At 38.8% G+C, this 18,976-nt stretch overlaps 1 protein-coding gene across 3 annotated transcripts in view; it reads right to left on the bottom strand.

The window, feature by feature from the left end:
* vps13d (vacuolar protein sorting 13 homolog D) overlaps positions 1-18,976 on the bottom strand; it is a 113,555-nt gene that overhangs the window by 44,806 nt on the left and 49,773 nt on the right. For all 3 annotated transcript variants that reach the window (XM_039605015.1, XM_031755611.2, XM_039605016.1), the window contains exons 28-35: positions 8,320-8,491; positions 7,828-7,943; positions 4,867-5,091; positions 4,482-4,780; positions 2,320-2,453; positions 1,529-1,684; positions 656-842; positions 10-84 (exon numbers count right to left, since the gene is read on the bottom strand). In XM_039605015.1, coding sequence (XP_039460949.1) covers positions 10-84; positions 656-842; positions 1,529-1,684; positions 2,320-2,453; positions 4,482-4,780; positions 4,867-5,091; positions 7,828-7,943; positions 8,320-8,491 — 1,364 coding nt within the window. The remainder of the gene's footprint in view (positions 1-9; positions 85-655; positions 843-1,528; positions 1,685-2,319; positions 2,454-4,481; positions 4,781-4,866; positions 5,092-7,827; positions 7,944-8,319; positions 8,492-18,976) is intronic.

Genomic DNA, 18,976 nt, shown 5'->3' with positions numbered 1-18,976 from the left:
CTCACTCACCTTTACAGTGGATCAGGGCTGTTTTGCAGTCCTCCTTCCTGAAACCAAGGTCTTCTAAGTGGGTTAGCTGACCCTCTGAGGAGAAACATATTTTAGTGGAATAACAGCATATATTCAGTAATCAGTGCAACTAAAAATACAATCTAAAAACTCAGGAATGAGTTAATAATGTGAAAAAGTATACATATACATGCAAACTGGTCTAAGGAGCTTGGAAAGAAAAGCATGTGGACTTCTTTAAGTTTCCTTGAAGATGTTTCACCTCTCATCCAAGAAGCTTCTTCAGTTCTAATAGCAACTGGTGGAGAGTTCCAGCCTTAATGCCCACTCACATCCTGGGCCATTTGACCTCAGGAAATCACATGATAGGGTGGGGCTAGGCTTCACAGTGGGTTCACCCAAAACCATGGCTGATTGTGACCCACACCTGTTTTCACACCTTGGCTTAGTGTGATTAGGCAGAGGATCAATAGGGGGTCCTTGTCCCTCTTGGGGGACACTCCCATAGGGCTTAAAATCTGGGACCCTCCACCATTTGACCTTAGAACTGAAGAAGCTTGCTGGATGAAATGTTTTCAAGAAACTTAAAGGCATTATGTTCTCAAAAATGTTGATCTATGAAGACTTACAAATCAGTACAGCATACCTATAAGTGACTCAGTCTTCTGCCTGAAGATGTCTTTGGGTGCAGGGCTGGCTCCTTTGGTGGGGGGAGCAGTGGTGTCAGAGACATGAGGCAGTGGGGCACTCGCAGTAGGGAGAGACTTGGTGATGGCCAAGAAGAGCTGTATGTCGTTGTAGGACAGACGGATGTCTAGGGCTGGAAACTGAATCTGCCAGAATATCAGATCCAAAGCTAACTAGGTAATCCAATAATGTTACATTCTGTGAAGAAATACTGGGAAATACTGCATATCTGCTTTCAAAGCTTTTTAACGTATGTCTTCCAACTTCAACTATTTAATGACAAAACTATAATAAGACAAATTCTGAAACCTCAATCGCAGGACTAGTCTTTACCAGCCATGCTCAGCCTCATTGATAATATTTTCACAAACTTATGTAGTTACTAGTTGAAGCTATCAAACATTAACAAAAAATAAACAATGATTGGAAATGATATGTGAATTCAATTTTATTGACATAGAGGCAGAAAAGGTGGAGTTGAGTTTAAGGAAAGTGTCCAAAAATATAATAATCTGAAAGGAATCTGGGTATTTTCCCATTGTTTGTAATAGATTTTCCCACAAGTACAGTTAGCTTCATGTGCATTTCCAGTTACCAGCTTTAATCACCAAGTGTAATCATTATTCCAAAGCCATTTGTCATTAAACTTGAATCATGTCCATTTCTATGCACTAACAGGCAGCCTGGACAGCAAGGCTTTCTTCATAATCCTCGCGGCGTCCTGCCAATATAATGCAATATCTTATCCTATGTCTCTTTTAAAAATATGTTGAACTTGCAAGTAACCCCCGACCTTAGTTTACTGTACACAGGTTGATTGTAAACCTCTAACCTCCAGCAGCGGTGGGATGTCCTCTACATTGAAGGCGTCCAATAGACCTGAACTGCTTTGGTATGTGGGGCTCCCACACAGCTCCAGCTGGATATTGACCGGGTCGATGATGGAGAGTGCAGTTTCCTGCTCGCTGCCCAGCCGACATGAGAATACCTGGCATCACAAAATTCCTCAGAATCAAAGGAGTTGAAGTTGATAGCAGTTTTCATATGCTAACCTACTAACTCATCCAAGTGACTTCTGCAGTTTCAGCTGAATGCAGGTTTCCTCATCCTTATAAACAGAACATTTGTATATTGACTGAAACTAGCACTGCTGACTAACAATGGGCTGTGAGGTCATTTCTTGACCATTAATATGCATCATGACCATTGATCAGCAAATACTGATCAAAGACCATTGATCAATCTCAACTGATCAATGGCCATGAGTACCATTCACAGAGAGTTGGGGAATAGCTGCAATCACAGCATTGTAAGATGGCGAAAGATGTACCCTCAGGCCCCCTCCTCGATTCAGAGATTGTATTTCCCTTTTCATGCAAATGGCCTCTTTGACTTGGACTGTTAAATAAATAATGGACGTCACACTTGATGGGTGGATAAGTGATGAAACGCTTCTCCACTGAAAGCGCTATGTCCAGATGAACTTTTTGGTAGAGCCATAATAGTAATACCACAATTAGATCATTTAATGTGTTTTCATTTTTAAACATCATCTCTTTGAACTGAGTAAAGGAAATGTGATAAATCAGCAGCAGTACTACAACTAGCAGTCTCAGCTGTCACCTCTATTCCTGCCAGGCTGCCAGAGAAGGGTCGGTCCAGCAGACGGGGTTTGTAGGTAAGGACAGTGGTGCCTTTTAAAATGATGGCATTGGTATCCAGGCAGGATGAATCCTCCACAACCACAAACTCTGTTCCTGTACACCAAACGGCAAATATTTAAAATGGCAAACTCAGTAAAATATGCAGGTCAGGTATTTTAGGATAACCCAAAATATTTCTGAGTAGGCCCTGGCATAATTTACAAATGCAGGAGATGAAAGGTTATGCAAATATACTTTTCTCAGGCTCAACTTCAGGGACATGTAAGTTAATATATGTGATTTTTTTTTTTAACTATAAATTTAAAAAAAAAGTTTTTAGTTGTCTGACCAGTGACTGCCTGATGTGCAAGTCCTGTTTTTTAACACAATGCAACATAATTGTTAATAACATAGCATTTTAAAATGGAAGTGTATACAGCAACTAAGTTGTGCATGAAGATCGTGAGAGAAATACAGCAGGTCACGTAAAGGAGATAGGGTATACAGCTGATTTTGTAAGTTTGCCCACTAACAAAGAAATGATCAGTCTATAATTTCAGTGGTTTATTTGAACAGTGAGAGACAGAACAATAACCAAAAAATCCAGAAAAATGCATTTCGACAAAGTTACAAGTTAATTGGCATCTTCATGAAGGAAATAAATATTTGATCCCTTTGCAAAACATGCTTTAGTACTTTGTTGGTAATCACAGAGGTCAGACATGTCTTGTAGTTGGCCACAAGTATTGCACACATCTCAGGGGGGATTTTCTTCTTCTTGAGCAAATCCTTGGCTGTGTGTTTTGGATCATTGTCATGCTGGAATACCCACCCACAACCCATTTTTGATGCCCTGGCTAAAGAAAGGTGGTTCTCACCAAGATTTGGTGCTACACAGCCCCATCCATCCTCCCTTTGATGTGATGCAGTTGTTCTGTCCCCTTGGCAGAAAAACACCCCCAAAGCATATTTCTACCTCCATGTTTGACGGTGGGGATGATGTTCTTGGGGTCATTGACATCATTCTTCCTCCTCCAAACATGGCAAGTTGAGTTGATGCCAAATAGCTCGATTTTGGGCAGGGGGACCTTGTGGGCACGGCAGGATTTCAGTCCTTCACTGCCTAGTGTGTTACCAACTGTTTTCTTGGCGACTATGGTCCCAGCTGTCTTGTGATCATTGACAAGTTCCTTCCGAATAGTTCTGGGCTGGTTCCTCACCGTTCTTATTATCATTAAAACTCCACGAGGTGATCTTGTGTGGAGCTCCAGACCAAGGAAGACTGGCAGTTATTTTATGTTTCTTCCATATGCAAATAATTGCACCATTGTCACCTTCGCACCCAGCTGCTTTGAGGCAGTCTTGAAGTCCATTCCAGCCTTGTGTAGGTCCACAATCTTGTCCCTGACATCTGTGGAAAACTCTTTAGTCTTGGCCATGGTGCAGAGTTTGGAATCTGGATCGATTGACTGCTTCTATGGACAGCTGTCTTTTATACAGGTAACGAGTTGAGAAGGCTCCCAATGTCAACTTGTTACCTGTATAAAATACACCTGGGAGCCAGAAATCTTGCAGATTGATGGGGGATCAAATACTTATTTCCTTCAAAATACAAATTAATTTACAACTTGTTTGAAATGCATTTTTCTGGATTTTTTCTGTCTCTCACTGTTCAAATAAACCTACCAATGAAATTATAGACTGATCATTTCTTTACTGGTGGGCAAACTTACAAACTCAGCAAACCTGACTGTGACAGACCAAGCAATCTTTTCCCAATATTTCACAAGCACTAAAGGACTGTGACAAAAAAAGAAAAACATAAAAGCCTTATGAAGTCGTTAGCTCCATATAATGAGTGTCTTCCAGAAGAAAAACCAATCATTTTTCATTACAGCTGTTTTCATTTGTAGTTGCAGTGAAAATACAACTGCTAAATGGAAGTATTTTTGAAGTCAAGTAAAAAATAAAATCTTAAAAAAAAAGGTTCTGTTAGACTGCTAGTAGCATTAGTTACAGTACTGTGTGTAGACACTGTAATCTGAGGTTTAAGCTACATTTTGGTATGCCAACAGCTACACTTTGACTACTTTTCAATATAAGAGCACACACAGTTTTCTTTCTTTGTTCTTCATCTCTGACCTGTGACGTTGATCTTGATCTCAAGGCAGCGTTCCTGGGTGACTGACACCGTGGACCTCTTGGTGACTACCCCACTCTTGACCGTCTTTGGCATAACAGTTCCTATTGTGCTGGCCATGGTACTAGAACCTGAATCTGTGCTAGTGTTACTAGGCCAGCGCTGATGATGTCTGGCATCACTGGGTATCTTCTCAGTCGGCTTCTGCAGGAAGTCCCCTACCAGCTGGACCCAGTCAAAGATCAGAAAGACCCTGAGGTTATTGAGGACCACTGTGAAGCTGGAAGACTCACGTGTGGATCTGCAGAAAGGGGGATCATAATGTATGTGACTAACATTATCTAGAATGTCCACTTCTTCCAGTTCAAAGATGTTCTCCAGTGTTACCTATAATGCAGTTCAAGCTGTAAGGATGCCCGGTTAGCGCCTGTTTTGGATGCCTGGAGAATGCAATCAAATACATTGTGCCTTGTCCCATCATCTTCACCAGCTCTTTTATTTAACCCGGTGTATCGAGTGTCATATGCCAGCAGGGAATGAGACACCAGGTTGACAGACTTGGATCCATTAGAGAAACTCTCAAAGAGCAGCTTTGATTTAAGGAAGTCGAACCTTTGCAAGAAAAATAAAAACAAAGGGGTGAAATGGAATAGTTTCAGACTCCCCTGTAAAAAAAAAATTACCACTTTAAATCCCTCGAACACCACCACAGTATTTCATCCATCGAATATTAGATGACCAAACCCAAGTTGCAACTTTTAGCTAATGTTTGTAGGAAATCAAAGAAGACATATACCTTCCATTTCTTCTTGGTGCACAAACTAAAACAATACCAAATGATATAAAATTCTGTGGAGACGTTTGGCTATAATGCACAGTGCCACGTTTGGAGAAAACCAAATACAGCATATCAGCACACCTCATGCCAACTGTTAGCTTAATGCTAGAGCAGTGACGGGCTAGATTGCAGTCACTTGCAGTCACTAAGTATGGAGACCATGAACCATCCGTGCACATAGCTCAAGAACTGTCCACTATATTAGACATGATAAAAGCACCACTTGCTAGGGAAAAATGTCTATTCCCCCACTGGCTGGCAGAGGTTTTTGGAGGTTTCTGGCTTTTGGTAGGTGACCTTGAATGCAAAGAAGGTATTGTACCAGAAAACCTCCAAGTGTTTGATTTGATTGCTAGCAGACTGCCACAGTTGCTGTAGTTTTTCACGTTTGTCTGCAAACTACGAGTTGAGCAGTAGTACATCTTAAGAAAGAGTGACGCAAACCACAAATGAAGAAGATTAATCTCAAAATAAAAGTTGTGCCTTGGTGCTGCAGCCAACACGGTTCATAAGGCACAGCATTTACTCTGAAGACAAACAGTCTCCATTTCCAGTTTGAGGCACCCTCAGTTTCACTTCAGCTCAGAGCGTAACTGGTCAGGCTGCGTGGACTGTGTAACTGAGGTTACACAAGCTTAGAGAATGTGGGTTCTCTTGATCCCACATTGTCATGTGTCCAAAATGGCAAACAAACTAACATGTCTACAGAATCTCAATACCAAAAATTCTAGGGTCAAATGTGAGGCCTCGTCTCCCACAGATAAAAGCTTGAATTAAACCGGGTCATTCAGCAGGACAATGATCCCAAGCATAGCAGGAAATCTACAGTAGGTAAAATAAGTATTTAACCCCACACTGATTTTCTAAGTAAATATAAGTCTAAAGGTGCTATTGACATGAATTTCTTAATAGATGTGGTAACAAGCCATACAATCCACACAAGCAATGAAATCTAATTATAGATTTCCATAAATTAAGTGCAATTAGCAATAAGAAATGAAAAAAGTATTGAACACATGTAGAACAGGGGGTCATGACAACGAAAGTCATGACCCTAAAGACCTTTGTGACCTTATTACTGCAAAACATACTAAGGGGCAACAAAAGTCATAAAACAAGTTAGAGGGAGGTAAACAAACAAACATTCAAGAGAATGTGTCTGTCTGTGCATGAGCGCTTGTCCCCAGCATGAGCCAAGGAAGGGGCCCCAGACACCAGCCACCCAAGAACTGCCTGACACCTGGCGCAGCTCTCACTGCACAACAGAGAGGCCTAAGTGACCAAACCAGGGAGCAGGCTAGCAACCACCCACTAAGCACCTACATCACGGGGTTGTTACCGTTCAATACCAATGTCTCAGAGGGACCCAAGACTGGCCAAACACATACACACACAGAAACTGCACAGAGGCACACATCCTTCCACATCCACCCTGCCCACCAAGATCACAATCACAATAGCTGTGCAAGAGCCAAGGGTCCCTTGTGGAGAGCTGAAAAAAGACCTGGAATCAGAAGGTACGATTGTTTCAAAGAAAACAATAAGTAACACACTCAATCTCCACGGCCTGTATGCACGTTCACCACATGACTCCATTGCTGAAGAAAGCCTGTGAAATACTGGGAAACTATAGCCTGTGTTTTTAGACCTGGAGGTCTAAAAAACACAGCATATCACCCCCAAAACACCATACCATGAAGTTTGGAGGTAGGGCTGTTTTTCAGCACACACCACTTCATATAACTGAAGAAAGGATGGATGGAAAACATACAGAGACATTCCTGTTAAAAATCTGCTGCCATCTACCAGGATGATGAAAATGAAATGAGGGTGGACATTTCAGCAGGACAATGATCCCAAACACACAACCAAGGAAATAATCAAATGGTTTTAGAGAAAGAAAATAAAGCTGCTCTAATGGCTCAGCTAATCAGCTGACCTGAATCTAACTGAAAATCTAAACGCTAAAGCTCAGAGCTCAAAGAAGGAGCCCTCAAACCTTCAGGATTTGGAGACTCTGTGGAAGAATGGGCCAAAATCACACTTGAGGAATGTATTTGACTAGTTTCCCCATACAGTAGGCACCTTGAAACTGTCATCACCAATAAATGCTTTCAGTAAATGAATTTCAGTGACATAATTTTTGGACATCTATGGTTGGATTTCTTTGCATGTGTGGACTGGATGGGTTGTTACAGACATCTGGTGAAAATTTCAAGTCAATAGCACCTTTAGAAATATATTTACTTAGGAAAATGACCATACCTGTTACCTGCTGTATAACACCATGGCTGAAACCCCGCCCACAAGGTGCTACCATGACTCAAAGTCCAAACAACCTGAAGTGCTCTGGTGGTACTGTAAGAGAGTTGTGCATAAACAACTGCCTGCAAATCTCAGTGAACTGAAGGAACGCTGTAGCTCCTCCACAACAACACCAGCCCGAAAACTGTTAAAGAGCCGTGAAATAGCTGTAAATGCTTCTTTATACAAACTCAGAAAGGACTTACCTTGCTAATGAGCATTTGTGTTCACTGTTTTGGGGATTGTATAGTAGCTCCAAACTGACATCCATCATGTCCAACAAGAATGAGAAGTTGGTATAAACATCTCCACTCAACACCGTCTAGGGAGAGGGAGAGAGAGAGAGGGAGAGAGAGAGAGAGAGAGAGAGAGAGAGAAAGTCAGTCTGTAAACTGAAATATGAAAAAGGAGTTAATCTGTTTTGCCATTCTGGCAATGAGATCTTCCATAATTGTAGTTGCTGTCCTCACTACCCATCACCTAGCCTCACCTGAAGAATTCCCTTGACTTTCCAATGTCAGCTTTACGCTCCTTTTTAAAGCTTTTTAAAATGAGTAAATGTTCTGCAGTATTTAAGACTTCAAAAACCAGCAAATGCTATATTTTGTAGGATATATGACATACCCTTATTTGTCATGAAAAAAATGTACTACAATGCACTGTAAACTGCTCAGGTGTACGTATGTGTGCTTTCTCACATAGGTGCTGGGATCCTGCAGGTTGTAGGGTCGCAGGAACTCTTCAATAGGCTCTCCCAGGTTGTTCTCCAGTAGCCCTCTGATCAGATGGTAGTGGTCCACATCCAGAGAGCAGTGTACCGATGACAGGCTGCCTTGGATGGACATGTCGGGTACCACATGGCTGAGCTCTCTGAGTTAGGACCAGGTTTGGATTATGAGTATGGTCATATACTGACACAATTCTAGCATCTGCTACAGATAAAGGTTTTCTCTGAATATTATCCCATTATTCATGGGAGAGTTGCTGATGTTTAGAACTAAACATGTCAATGAGCGTAGGATTAAAAAATTTGATATACTGAAAACGTGTACTTTTCAGTATCCTCCAAAGTTGGAGGCACACCCAACAAAGCCAAATTTGGGTGCTCGTGAACCTAAATGTCCTGAGTTATAATGACTTATTTTACGGTAAAGAAGCAAAACAACACAGAATTTCCTGCGAAAATGGTGTGTGGATGCCTTAGCGCTGAAGATGTCTGCTGAAAAAAGCTGAAAAAGTTGAAAAGTTGCAAAACGTTGTATGGCGATGAAGAAACTAAAAATTCTGCTGAAAACAGGTGAAGAAGCAGAAATTTTTTGCTGAAAAGTGGTGAAAAGCAAAAAATTCTACTGAAAGCGGTAAAGACGGAGAAATTTTTGCTCAAAAGTGGTGAAAAAAAAAATTGCTGTGAGCAGGATTTGAACCTGGCCCTCCTGCTCTCAAGGCGGCCACTCATCTCACTGAGCCAAACTCATTCTGACAAAGAATGGGTGGAGAGACTGACAATTTTGCTGAAATGAGCAGAAGCTGCTGAGAATTGTGCTGATAAGAGGTGAAAAGGCTTAAAATTCTGCAGAAAAGAGGTGAATCAGCAGAATTTCTGCAGAAAAGAGGTAAAGAAGCAGAAAGTTGTGCTGAAAAGAAATGAATATGCAGAATTTCTGCTCAAAAGAGTTTTTTTCTGAAAACAGCTGAGATTTGTGCTAATAAGAGGTGAAAAGGCTGAAAATTTTGCAGAAGAGGTGAATAAGCAGAATTTGGGCTGAAAAGAGGTGAAAATTGTGCTGAAAAGAGCTCAATCAGCAGAATTTCCGTTGAAAAGAGGTGAATGAGCAGAATTCTGCTGAAAAGAGGTTTTTGCTGCAAACAGCTGAAAAAGCTGGGATTTGTGCTGAAAAATGGTGAAAAAACTGAAAATTCTGCTGAAAAGGGGTGAAAAGGCTAAAATTTGTGTTGAAAACAGTTAAAAAAGTTTAACTGTGAACTGAAAAAATTGTTGCCATAAGCGGGATTTGAACCCGGGCCTCCCAGTGTGAGAACGGCTGCTCATCTCACTGAGCTAAAACACAGCTCAGCCCGGCGAGCAGAAATATGTGACCACATTGATAATGTGTTCCATTCATTTCAATGGGCAAAAATATTGCAAAAAAAATTCAATATCTCAAAAAGTATAGAAGTTATGAGCACCAAAAGTCATAGCAGGAAAGAGCAGAAAGAGCAGAATTTTTTAAGATCTGAACGGCGAAAATCAGATAAAAACTGTGGGACTAGTTCCATGGCGAAAAATGTACGGAAGCGACAGGAATAATAAAGAACTAGAAAAATTTGCATTTCCTGCGAAAATGCTGTGTGGATGCTTTAAAGTAGGGCTGGGCTATATCATACCGTTCACGGTAATACCGGTGTAATTTTGGACAACGATAGGAAAATGAAATATCGCGATAGAATATGGGTAAAACGCGCATGCGCAGTGCCTTTGTTTACATATGCACATGGCGGCGACGCAGAATGAGAAGAGCGAAAGTGGATCGTTAAATGAAACGGATGAACCAGAACTGGTTTGTAAAAATGCTGCAACTTCAGTGGTGTGGAACTGGTTTAGCTTTCGTCTGTCAGATACACAACAAAGCACTGTTTTTGGTAGCGCATGCTAGCGGGCCGTCGTTATTACCGTGTTGTTTGGAAAATATGGCACACTTAAAATCAATCCTTTGATTTTTCTGAAAATCGACAGTGCCCCTTATAATCCCGTGTGCCTTATGTATGAATTCTGGTTGTGTTTACTGACCTCGAAACGATTTTATGTGGTACACGCGCTCGAAAATCTGTCAGATGTTTCAGTACGACTTTGCTAAGCTACGAAGCTGCACCGCTTGATGGATTGTCAGAGCATTACGACTAACGTAGGCAGGAGCCTCGCGGAGTGATACGTACTGTGCTTCAACATAATATTACCGTATTGTGTGTGTATAACCTCTTTTTAAGTTTTGTGGATATTATACATGGTTATGCTGAGGATGTGTCGGCCAATTTCCACTGGAAATGCCTTTTGGTTAAACTGTCAGCAAGGAATTTACATTTGCCCTGTTAAATTTTTATATAACTTTAATGCACATAAAAAATAGCTGCTTGTTTAAGTGAAAATACATTGATGAGGTTTTTTGCACTAATAAAGTTGTGGAGTTGTAAAGTATTTTGTCTAGTATCAATTATATCATCAGTTATATCGCTATCGCAAATTTTCAAATGTATATCGTGATAAATATTTTTGGTCATATCGCCCTGCTCTACTTTAAAGCTGAAGCTGTCTGCTGAAACTAGCTGAAAAAGCTGAAAAGTTGCAGAAATTTGTAATAACTTTGCAGAAGCATAAGAACTTAGCAAAAATGTAATTACTTAGCAGAACTGCAATAACGTAAAGAAAACATAATACTTGGCAGAAATACTATAACATATTAGAACTTAGCAGAAATATTGTAACTTAGCAGAAACGTGATAACTTCTCAGAAATACAGGAATTTAGCAAACATGGTACAAGATTAGAGAGATACTTTATTTAACCAAAAATACCTAAACATAGCAGAAATGCTGTGATTCAGCAAAATACTATGCTGTGGCACAAATAGAATGAATATGCTCAAATACTATGATTTTGCTCAAATACTTTGATTTAGCAATAATACTAAGATTTGGCAGAAATACTATGCTTTGGCACAAATACTATACTTAATTACAAGTATAATAACATAGCAGAACTATCAAGATTTGTCAGAAATACTATGTTTTAGCAGTAATACTATGATTTGGTAGAAATACTATAATTACGCAGAAATACTATATTTACCACAAATCCTATAAAATAGTAGAAATAGTATGATTTAGCAGAAATACTGTATTTAGCACAAATACCGAAAAGTAGCAGAAATACTATAATTTAGCAGAATAGTAATAACTTACAGAATTACAAATATGGACACATATTGAAACACAAATGCACAGAGGGACACACACACACACAAGATCTAATCCAGTCAACTGGTGTAACTATATTCAAGTTAAATCCTACAATGAGATGCTGCCAAACAGAGGCGGAGGCAGACATTTGAAACACCCGGGGCTTAGCCCTAAAGGGTAGTATGCATGTGGGATTCGGGGGGGGGGGGGTCAAGCAGACCCAGAAATCAGAAATGATCCGGAATTAAAACAGGACTACAACAGTTCAAAATCAGGACTACTTAGGACTTAACCAAGACAGAACTAGAATCAGAACTAGATGATAGTAGCACTAAAAATCATCATAGATCTGCACTACACTTATTTTTTAATTCTACCAAAGTACAGTATTTAGAAAAGTTTATATAATTATTTAGCCTTGTTGTGCAAACAAGCCTGCATAACTTAATAAAAAATTGAAATTGAAAAATAACAAAACTAAAAAGAAACACAAGGTACGAGATACATGAGTACGGTGATGTTTTTGGTAAACAACGATTTGACCAACATGTCTGTCTCACCTGCTCTTGTTCCATCTCTGCTCTGTTCCTCTCTCTCCCTCTTTGTGCTGACAATCATCAAATATACAGTTGAAACCAGATATTTACATACTCTTCAGATCAAAACACAAACACTTTTTTAATTGTAACATCAAATCAGACTAAATGTTTATTTTCTTTTAGATTGATAAATATAAAAACATATTTGTTAACTTTAAGAGTAAAGAGAGAAACTATCTGTATTTCTTAATTGTAAATGGCACCAAATTGTATTCAAAATTGAGCCACACTTATAGAGCTCCACGATTCTTTTCCTGGTGTTTTGGTTGATATCTCTTGATTTTCCCATGTCAAAGAAACAGGCTCTGTGTTTTGCTTTATATGCATCCACAGATGTGCCACCAATTTACTCACATGAACTCTACTAACCTATCAGAAGCTTCTTAAGCTCAGAATGGAATCGTCTGGAGTTTTCTTATTAATTAACAATAAACTTAGTGTATATGTACTCCTAAATTTAAAGAAAGTGATAAAAAAATAGACAGCTCTGTCTGTCTTTATTCTGACATTTAACTAATTCAAAAGATATTTCAATATTTATTTGTTCAAAACAAAACAAATTTACTCTAAATTGATGTTATACAGTAAAAAAAATGTTCTTGTGTTTTCCATATGTGTATGTAAATATCTGCTTTAAACTGTGAATAAACTGCTGTGTATTGAAATTCCTCTTGTTTTGCATAGAAATATACTGAACAACATACAAAGCATAATATATTAAATAACATCTACCACAGTTTTTTCTTTGAAAGAAGCTCCTTATGTCCATTCTTGTGTATCTGTACATTACTGAAACCGATTTATTTAGCCATGAAGGGTACCAACTGAAAATATGAAATAAACACACATGTAAGCTAAGACTCTCTAAAGAAACAGCATTGTTGTTGTTCGGCTTTTCATTTCGCCATTTGTTGATTCACTTGAAGAGCAAGTAACGTAATATGGGTCAAGTGATCAGTTTGATATCAATCTTTCATGATAAACCGTCATATTCACATTATTTGTACAGTACGAATGATTTGCTTTGGTACCTGGTCGAACTTAAGCTCTCCTCTGTCTGCCTGGCTCCGTTTCTCTCAGCGCACTTGCAGGCAGCAGCTGCCCTGCCCCCTCGCTCAGTCGCTTAGTGCCTGAGCTCAGATCATACCAATATTAGGGGGGATTTACACACAGTCGTAAATTCCCACAATGTGCACTATGTGCTTCAAATATTGTGTGTAGTTTTTTGTTTTATACAGTTGTCAGCCAGGCATCTAACTATGACAAAATTACACTCCAAAAGACCCCGGGCTTCTGACAAAACTACCCGGGCTTAAGCCCAGTAAGCCACCCCCGCGCTCCGCCACTGCTGCCAAAAAAGGGTAGGGTTCTCTGTCTCTCACTAAACACACACACACACACACACACACACACACACACACACACACACACACACACACACACACACAGCAGCAGCAGCAGCAAGTGAACAAACAGGGGCTGTACATACAGTGTTTCCTGTATGTTTCTAGGTGGGTCAAAAAGCCTGGAGCTGCTAAATTTGAATCCACCAATAAGAGAGGCTGTGTGTTTTTCCCCCCCAAACAGGTACACCCTTACACACACACAGGAACAGAGAGAGAGACCGGTTTTTGCTGTCTATTTCTCATATTGAGGATTCCCCTCAAACAAATGGCCATAATTTCCTAACCGTAGGGGCTAGAGCGGTCATTCTTATACTGTTTTGTTCAGAAGAGATGGGGGAATCTTCAAGTGTTGTCTATTTAAAATAAAAATATGAATTTTTAGAAATATATGACATGGATGATTGTTTGGCTTAGAAGCCATGAAGGCCCCAATATGCAAATTTGAATGTCTCAGCCCTCAGATATGATTGGCTGGCTGGGAAGCCGTCCAGGCCCGGATATGTAAATTTGAATGTCCCAGACCTCATATATGATTGGCTGGTTGGGAAGCCGTGCAGGCCCTGATATGTAAATTTGAATATTACAGTCCTCACAGAGGATTGACTCCCTGGGGACCTGGCAGAAATATATAGAAATACTATGATTATCCAGAAATACTACATTTAGTAGAAATACTATGTTTTAGCACAAATACTATAAAATGGCAGAAATACTATAATTAAGCAGAAATACTATATTAAGCACAAATCCCATAAAAAGGAAAAATACTGTACTATGATTTTGTAGAATAACTATAATTAATCAGAAATACTATATTTGGTAGAAATACTATGTTTTAGCAGAAATACTATATTTAGCACAAATCTTATAAAATAGCAGAAATAGTATGATTTAGGAGAAGTACTAAGAAGCAACAGAAATGCTATGATTTAGCACAATAGTAATAACTTAAATAGAAAAATTGGAAAAGCAAACTGGACAGCTGAAAAAATGATGTACATGCCAAGGGTCCCTTAAATATACTTGTTCAATCAAAGAAATCAGGAAAAAAAAAATATAACAGTCACACAATCACAAATATAGACACATATGGAAACACACATGCACAGAGAGACACACACAGGATCAAATTCAGTCAACCAGTCTAAATATATATTGAATTTAAATCATACAATAAGATGCTCCCATCAAAAGGCTCTCTCTCTCACACACACACACACACACACACACACACACACACACACACACACACCAGCAGCAGAAAGTGAACAAACAGGGGCTGTACATACAATGTTTCCTGTATGTTTCTACGTGGGTCAAAAAGCCTGGAGTTGCTAAATTTGAATCCACCAATCAGAGAGACTGTGTACTTTTTCCCGCCAAAAAAGGTGCACCTGTTTTTACACACACGCAGCACAGAGAGAGAAAGGATTTCTGCAGTCGATTTCTCATAGTGAGGATTCCCCTCAAACAAATGACCATAATTTCCTAACCGTAGGGGCTAGAACGGTCATTCTTACACCGTTTTGTTCAGAAGAGATGGGGGAATCTTAAAGTGATGACAATTTATCATTAAAATATGAATTATTGAAGATATTTGACTTGTAATGCACCATAACTGAGTAGAGACGAAGCAGAAACTGCCTTGACTTGCCCTCAAACAACGCTTTCTAACTCTAAATCTATTTCGAGTATTGATATGATTCTTTCACCGTAAGAGACAGCAGGCTTTGGTGAACAGTCATGGAAATTTTCAGGTCTCTCTGGAAATCCATCAAAAACATATGACGAGAGAAAAAAGTGGTTCATTTCCAGAGTTTGAAATCTGAAGAAATCTGAGCGAAGGACGAATTTCCTACTCTCAAACAAGTGTAACTCATCTCAGAACGGTAATAGGTGAGAAAAAAATTCTTGAATTGTGAGCGTCAGGAGTGTCTGAAGATATATTGGCACAAGCCTCATGTCTTGACTTTGCTTCGTTAAGGAGATATGACGATTCGAATATGCCTCTCGTTACAGAAATCAAGCGGTGATTTTGAACAAACTCTCCATTGACTTTCTATGGAGAGTTTTCAGACTTTGTGTTTGTCTGAGGAGATTTGCCAAAATTCTATAAATCCCACAACAATGATAGTGACATTTTCTGAAAGCCAGCAAAAATACCTATGTTTTGATGTATAATTTGTGTGGGTTGAGTGAAAATTGAGCAAGTAGCAAGAAGTTGTTCGGACATGAAGAGAAGACTGCGAAACTTACAGTGGCACACTGAAAGCCAAGTGCATAGCAACCATAACAACGCATGTATTTTCTGAAAAATCACAAAGATGAAACTCAAAACTTAAAGAGGGATAAGATGAAAACGGTAACAGATATGAAAAAGCTGAATCATATATGAATAGCTCAATAATTTGTGAACATTTTAAAGTTTGAATGGAGTTTCTACGTGAAAGTATGAGGAAGTAGTTAAGTTTCAAAAACAAGCAAGTTTTAGCAGAATTTTGGAAGTTTTCCATTCATTTCAATGGGACAAAAAATTGCATAAAAAGCTTAATATTTTAAAAAGTATAATAGTAATAAATACCAAAAGTCATAGCCGGAATTAGCAGAAATAGCAGAATAGTTTAAAACTTGAACAGTGAAAATCGGACAAAAATTGTGGAAGTAGTTAAGGTGCAAAAAACGTACGGAAGCAACTTGAAGAATAAAGAATAAAGAGAAACAGGAACTCAATAGTGTGGATGCCTTAAAGCATCCACACAACTAGAAAAATTTGCATTTCCTGCGAAAATGCTGTGTGGATGCTTTAAAGCTGAAGCTGTCTGCTAAAACTAGCTGAAAAAGCTGAAAAGTTGCAGAAATTGTAAAAACTTTGCAGAAACAAAGGAACTTTGCTAAAATGTAGTAACTTAGCAGAACTGCAATATCTTAGAGGAAACATAATACTTGGCAGAAATACAATAGCATAGCAGAACTTAGCAGAAATATTGTAACGTACCAGAAACACGATAACTTCTCAAAAATACAAGAATTTAGGAGAAATAGTATAAGATAACAGAAAGAATATATTTAGCCAAACATTCTTAAACATTACAGAAATACTATGATTTAGAGAAACAGTACAACATAGTAGAAATGCTGTAATTTGACAGAAATACTATATTTAGCACAAATCTTATAAAATAGCAGAAATAGTATGATTTAGCAAAATAGTAATAACTTAAATAGAAAAATTGGAAAAGCAAAATGGACAGCTGAAAAAATGCTGAACATGCTAAGGGTCCCTCAAATATAATTGTTAAATGAAAAAAATCGGCAAAAAAAAATTATAACAGCCACACAATCACAAATATGGACACATATGGAAACACACATGCACAGAGAGACACACACACAAGATCCAATTCAGTCAACCAGTCTAAATTAGAGCTGGGCGATATAAGATTTTTTCATATCACGATATGTTTTTTTCATTTCAGGCGATAACGATATATATCACGATATAAGCCAAATAACTATATTTGTAAGATTTAAATGTGCCGTTGCTCACAAGTAAAATGTGAAATAATCAGCAGCTTGTTTTGATTTAAATATTTATTTCCCATAATAAGTTCAACAGGGCAGATGTACTTAAAGAACATGAGACTTCAGTTTCAGATAAATAAAGGCAAATATTGCAAACTACACATAAGGTAGCCGCTAAAGCATTTAAGTTTCAAAATAGAACAAACAAAACAGACTACTAAATTGTCAATTCCACTTAGAAACAAAATATTAATTCTAAAAATAAATCTTAGTTTGTTTTACAGAAGAACAGACAAAATTGACTAACTTTTGTCAATATCAAATAAACTGAGAACTAAAAGGAAATTCTCAATCTCTCCTTGTTGTATAGCTTAGCTATTACCTCAATTAGCTGCTTGAATCCTTCATTTTCGACCGTGTTTATTGGTAGCATGTCTTTAGCAAGACAGTAGGCTATGGCATTCGTTATGTCGCTATGTCTCTTAGCTTTTTTGTAATATGGTAAGACGCTGGAGAAAGCTGACTCAATTGACTGTTGTTGCTTCGCAGGGATTCTCCTGGTTGTTTTCGATGACGAATTAGCGCTTTCAGTCTACGGAACTTCTCTGGCCCTTCCTTTCGACAATCTCTCCGGCATTGGAACCGTCATCTGTGTTCTCTTCGGTAGCCTGATCACCCAAGCACTCGGTTGATTTTTCTCTAGCGGGCAAACTCATTTTCTCCATTAACCGGCCGGCACGGCGGCTGGCTGCTTCCCAAACAAATACACATGTGCGGCTGGGCACTTGTGCTGTACGTAACAAGTCACGTGACGTGACGCTGCAGCTGTGATTGGTTCGGCTATGCGCTACTTAATTTGGATTGGCTGTGCTTTTTTTTTTAAGACAGGAAGAGAGAGAGCTGCGGTCTATCGCAATAGTTTCATTTTTCTATCGAGAAAAAGTTATTTCGCAATACATATCGTTATCATTCTATCGCCCAGCTCTAGTCTAAATATATTGAATTTGAATCTTACAATGAGATGATCCCATAAAAAGGCTTTCTCTCTCTCTCTGTCACACACACACACACACACACACACACACACACACACACACAGCAGCAGCAGCAGCAGCAGCAGCAAGTGAACAGGCGCTGTTAACAGCATGTTTCTAGGTCAGTCAAACAGCTGTGAGCTTCTCAATTTGAATCCACCAATCAGAGAGGCTGTGTGCTTTTTCCCGCCAAAACTGGTGCACCAAGTGCAGTCTTTTACATCACAGAGAGAGACAGGATTTTTGCAGTGTATTTCTCATAGTGAGGACTCCCCTCAAACAAACAGCCATAAATTCCTAATCAGAGGGGCTAAAACGGTCATTCTTAGACCGCTTTTGTTCAGAAGACATGGGAGAATCTTGAAATGTTGACCATTTAAAATAAAAATATGAAATATTATAGATATATGACATAGATAATTGGTTATCTAAGAAGCCACGAAGGCCCCAATATGCAAATTTGAATGTGTCAGGCCTCAGATATGATTGGCTGGCTGGGAAGCCATGAATGCCCCAATATGCAAATTTGAATGTGTCAGGCCTCAGATATGATTGGCTGGTTGGGAAGTCGTGCATGCCCTGATATGTAAATTTGAATATTACACTCCTCACAGAGGATTAACTCCCTGGGGAGCTGGCAGAAATATATAGAAATACTATGATTACCCAGAAATACTGTATTTAGTAGAAATACTATGTTTTAGCAGAAATACTATAAAATGGCAGGAATACTATAATTAAGCAGAAATACTATATTAAGTACAAATCCTATAAAAAGTAGAAATACTGTACTATGATTTGGTAGAAAAACTATAATTAATCAGAAATACTATATTTGGC

Source organism: Oreochromis aureus, linkage group 20 (genome assembly GCF_013358895.1).
Source record: "Oreochromis aureus strain Israel breed Guangdong linkage group 20, ZZ_aureus, whole genome shotgun sequence".
NCBI classification, from domain to species: Eukaryota; Metazoa; Chordata; class Actinopteri; order Cichliformes; family Cichlidae; genus Oreochromis; species Oreochromis aureus.
Note: the sequence above shows the minus strand (reverse complement) of the source record. Positions and strands in the feature narration are given on the sequence as shown.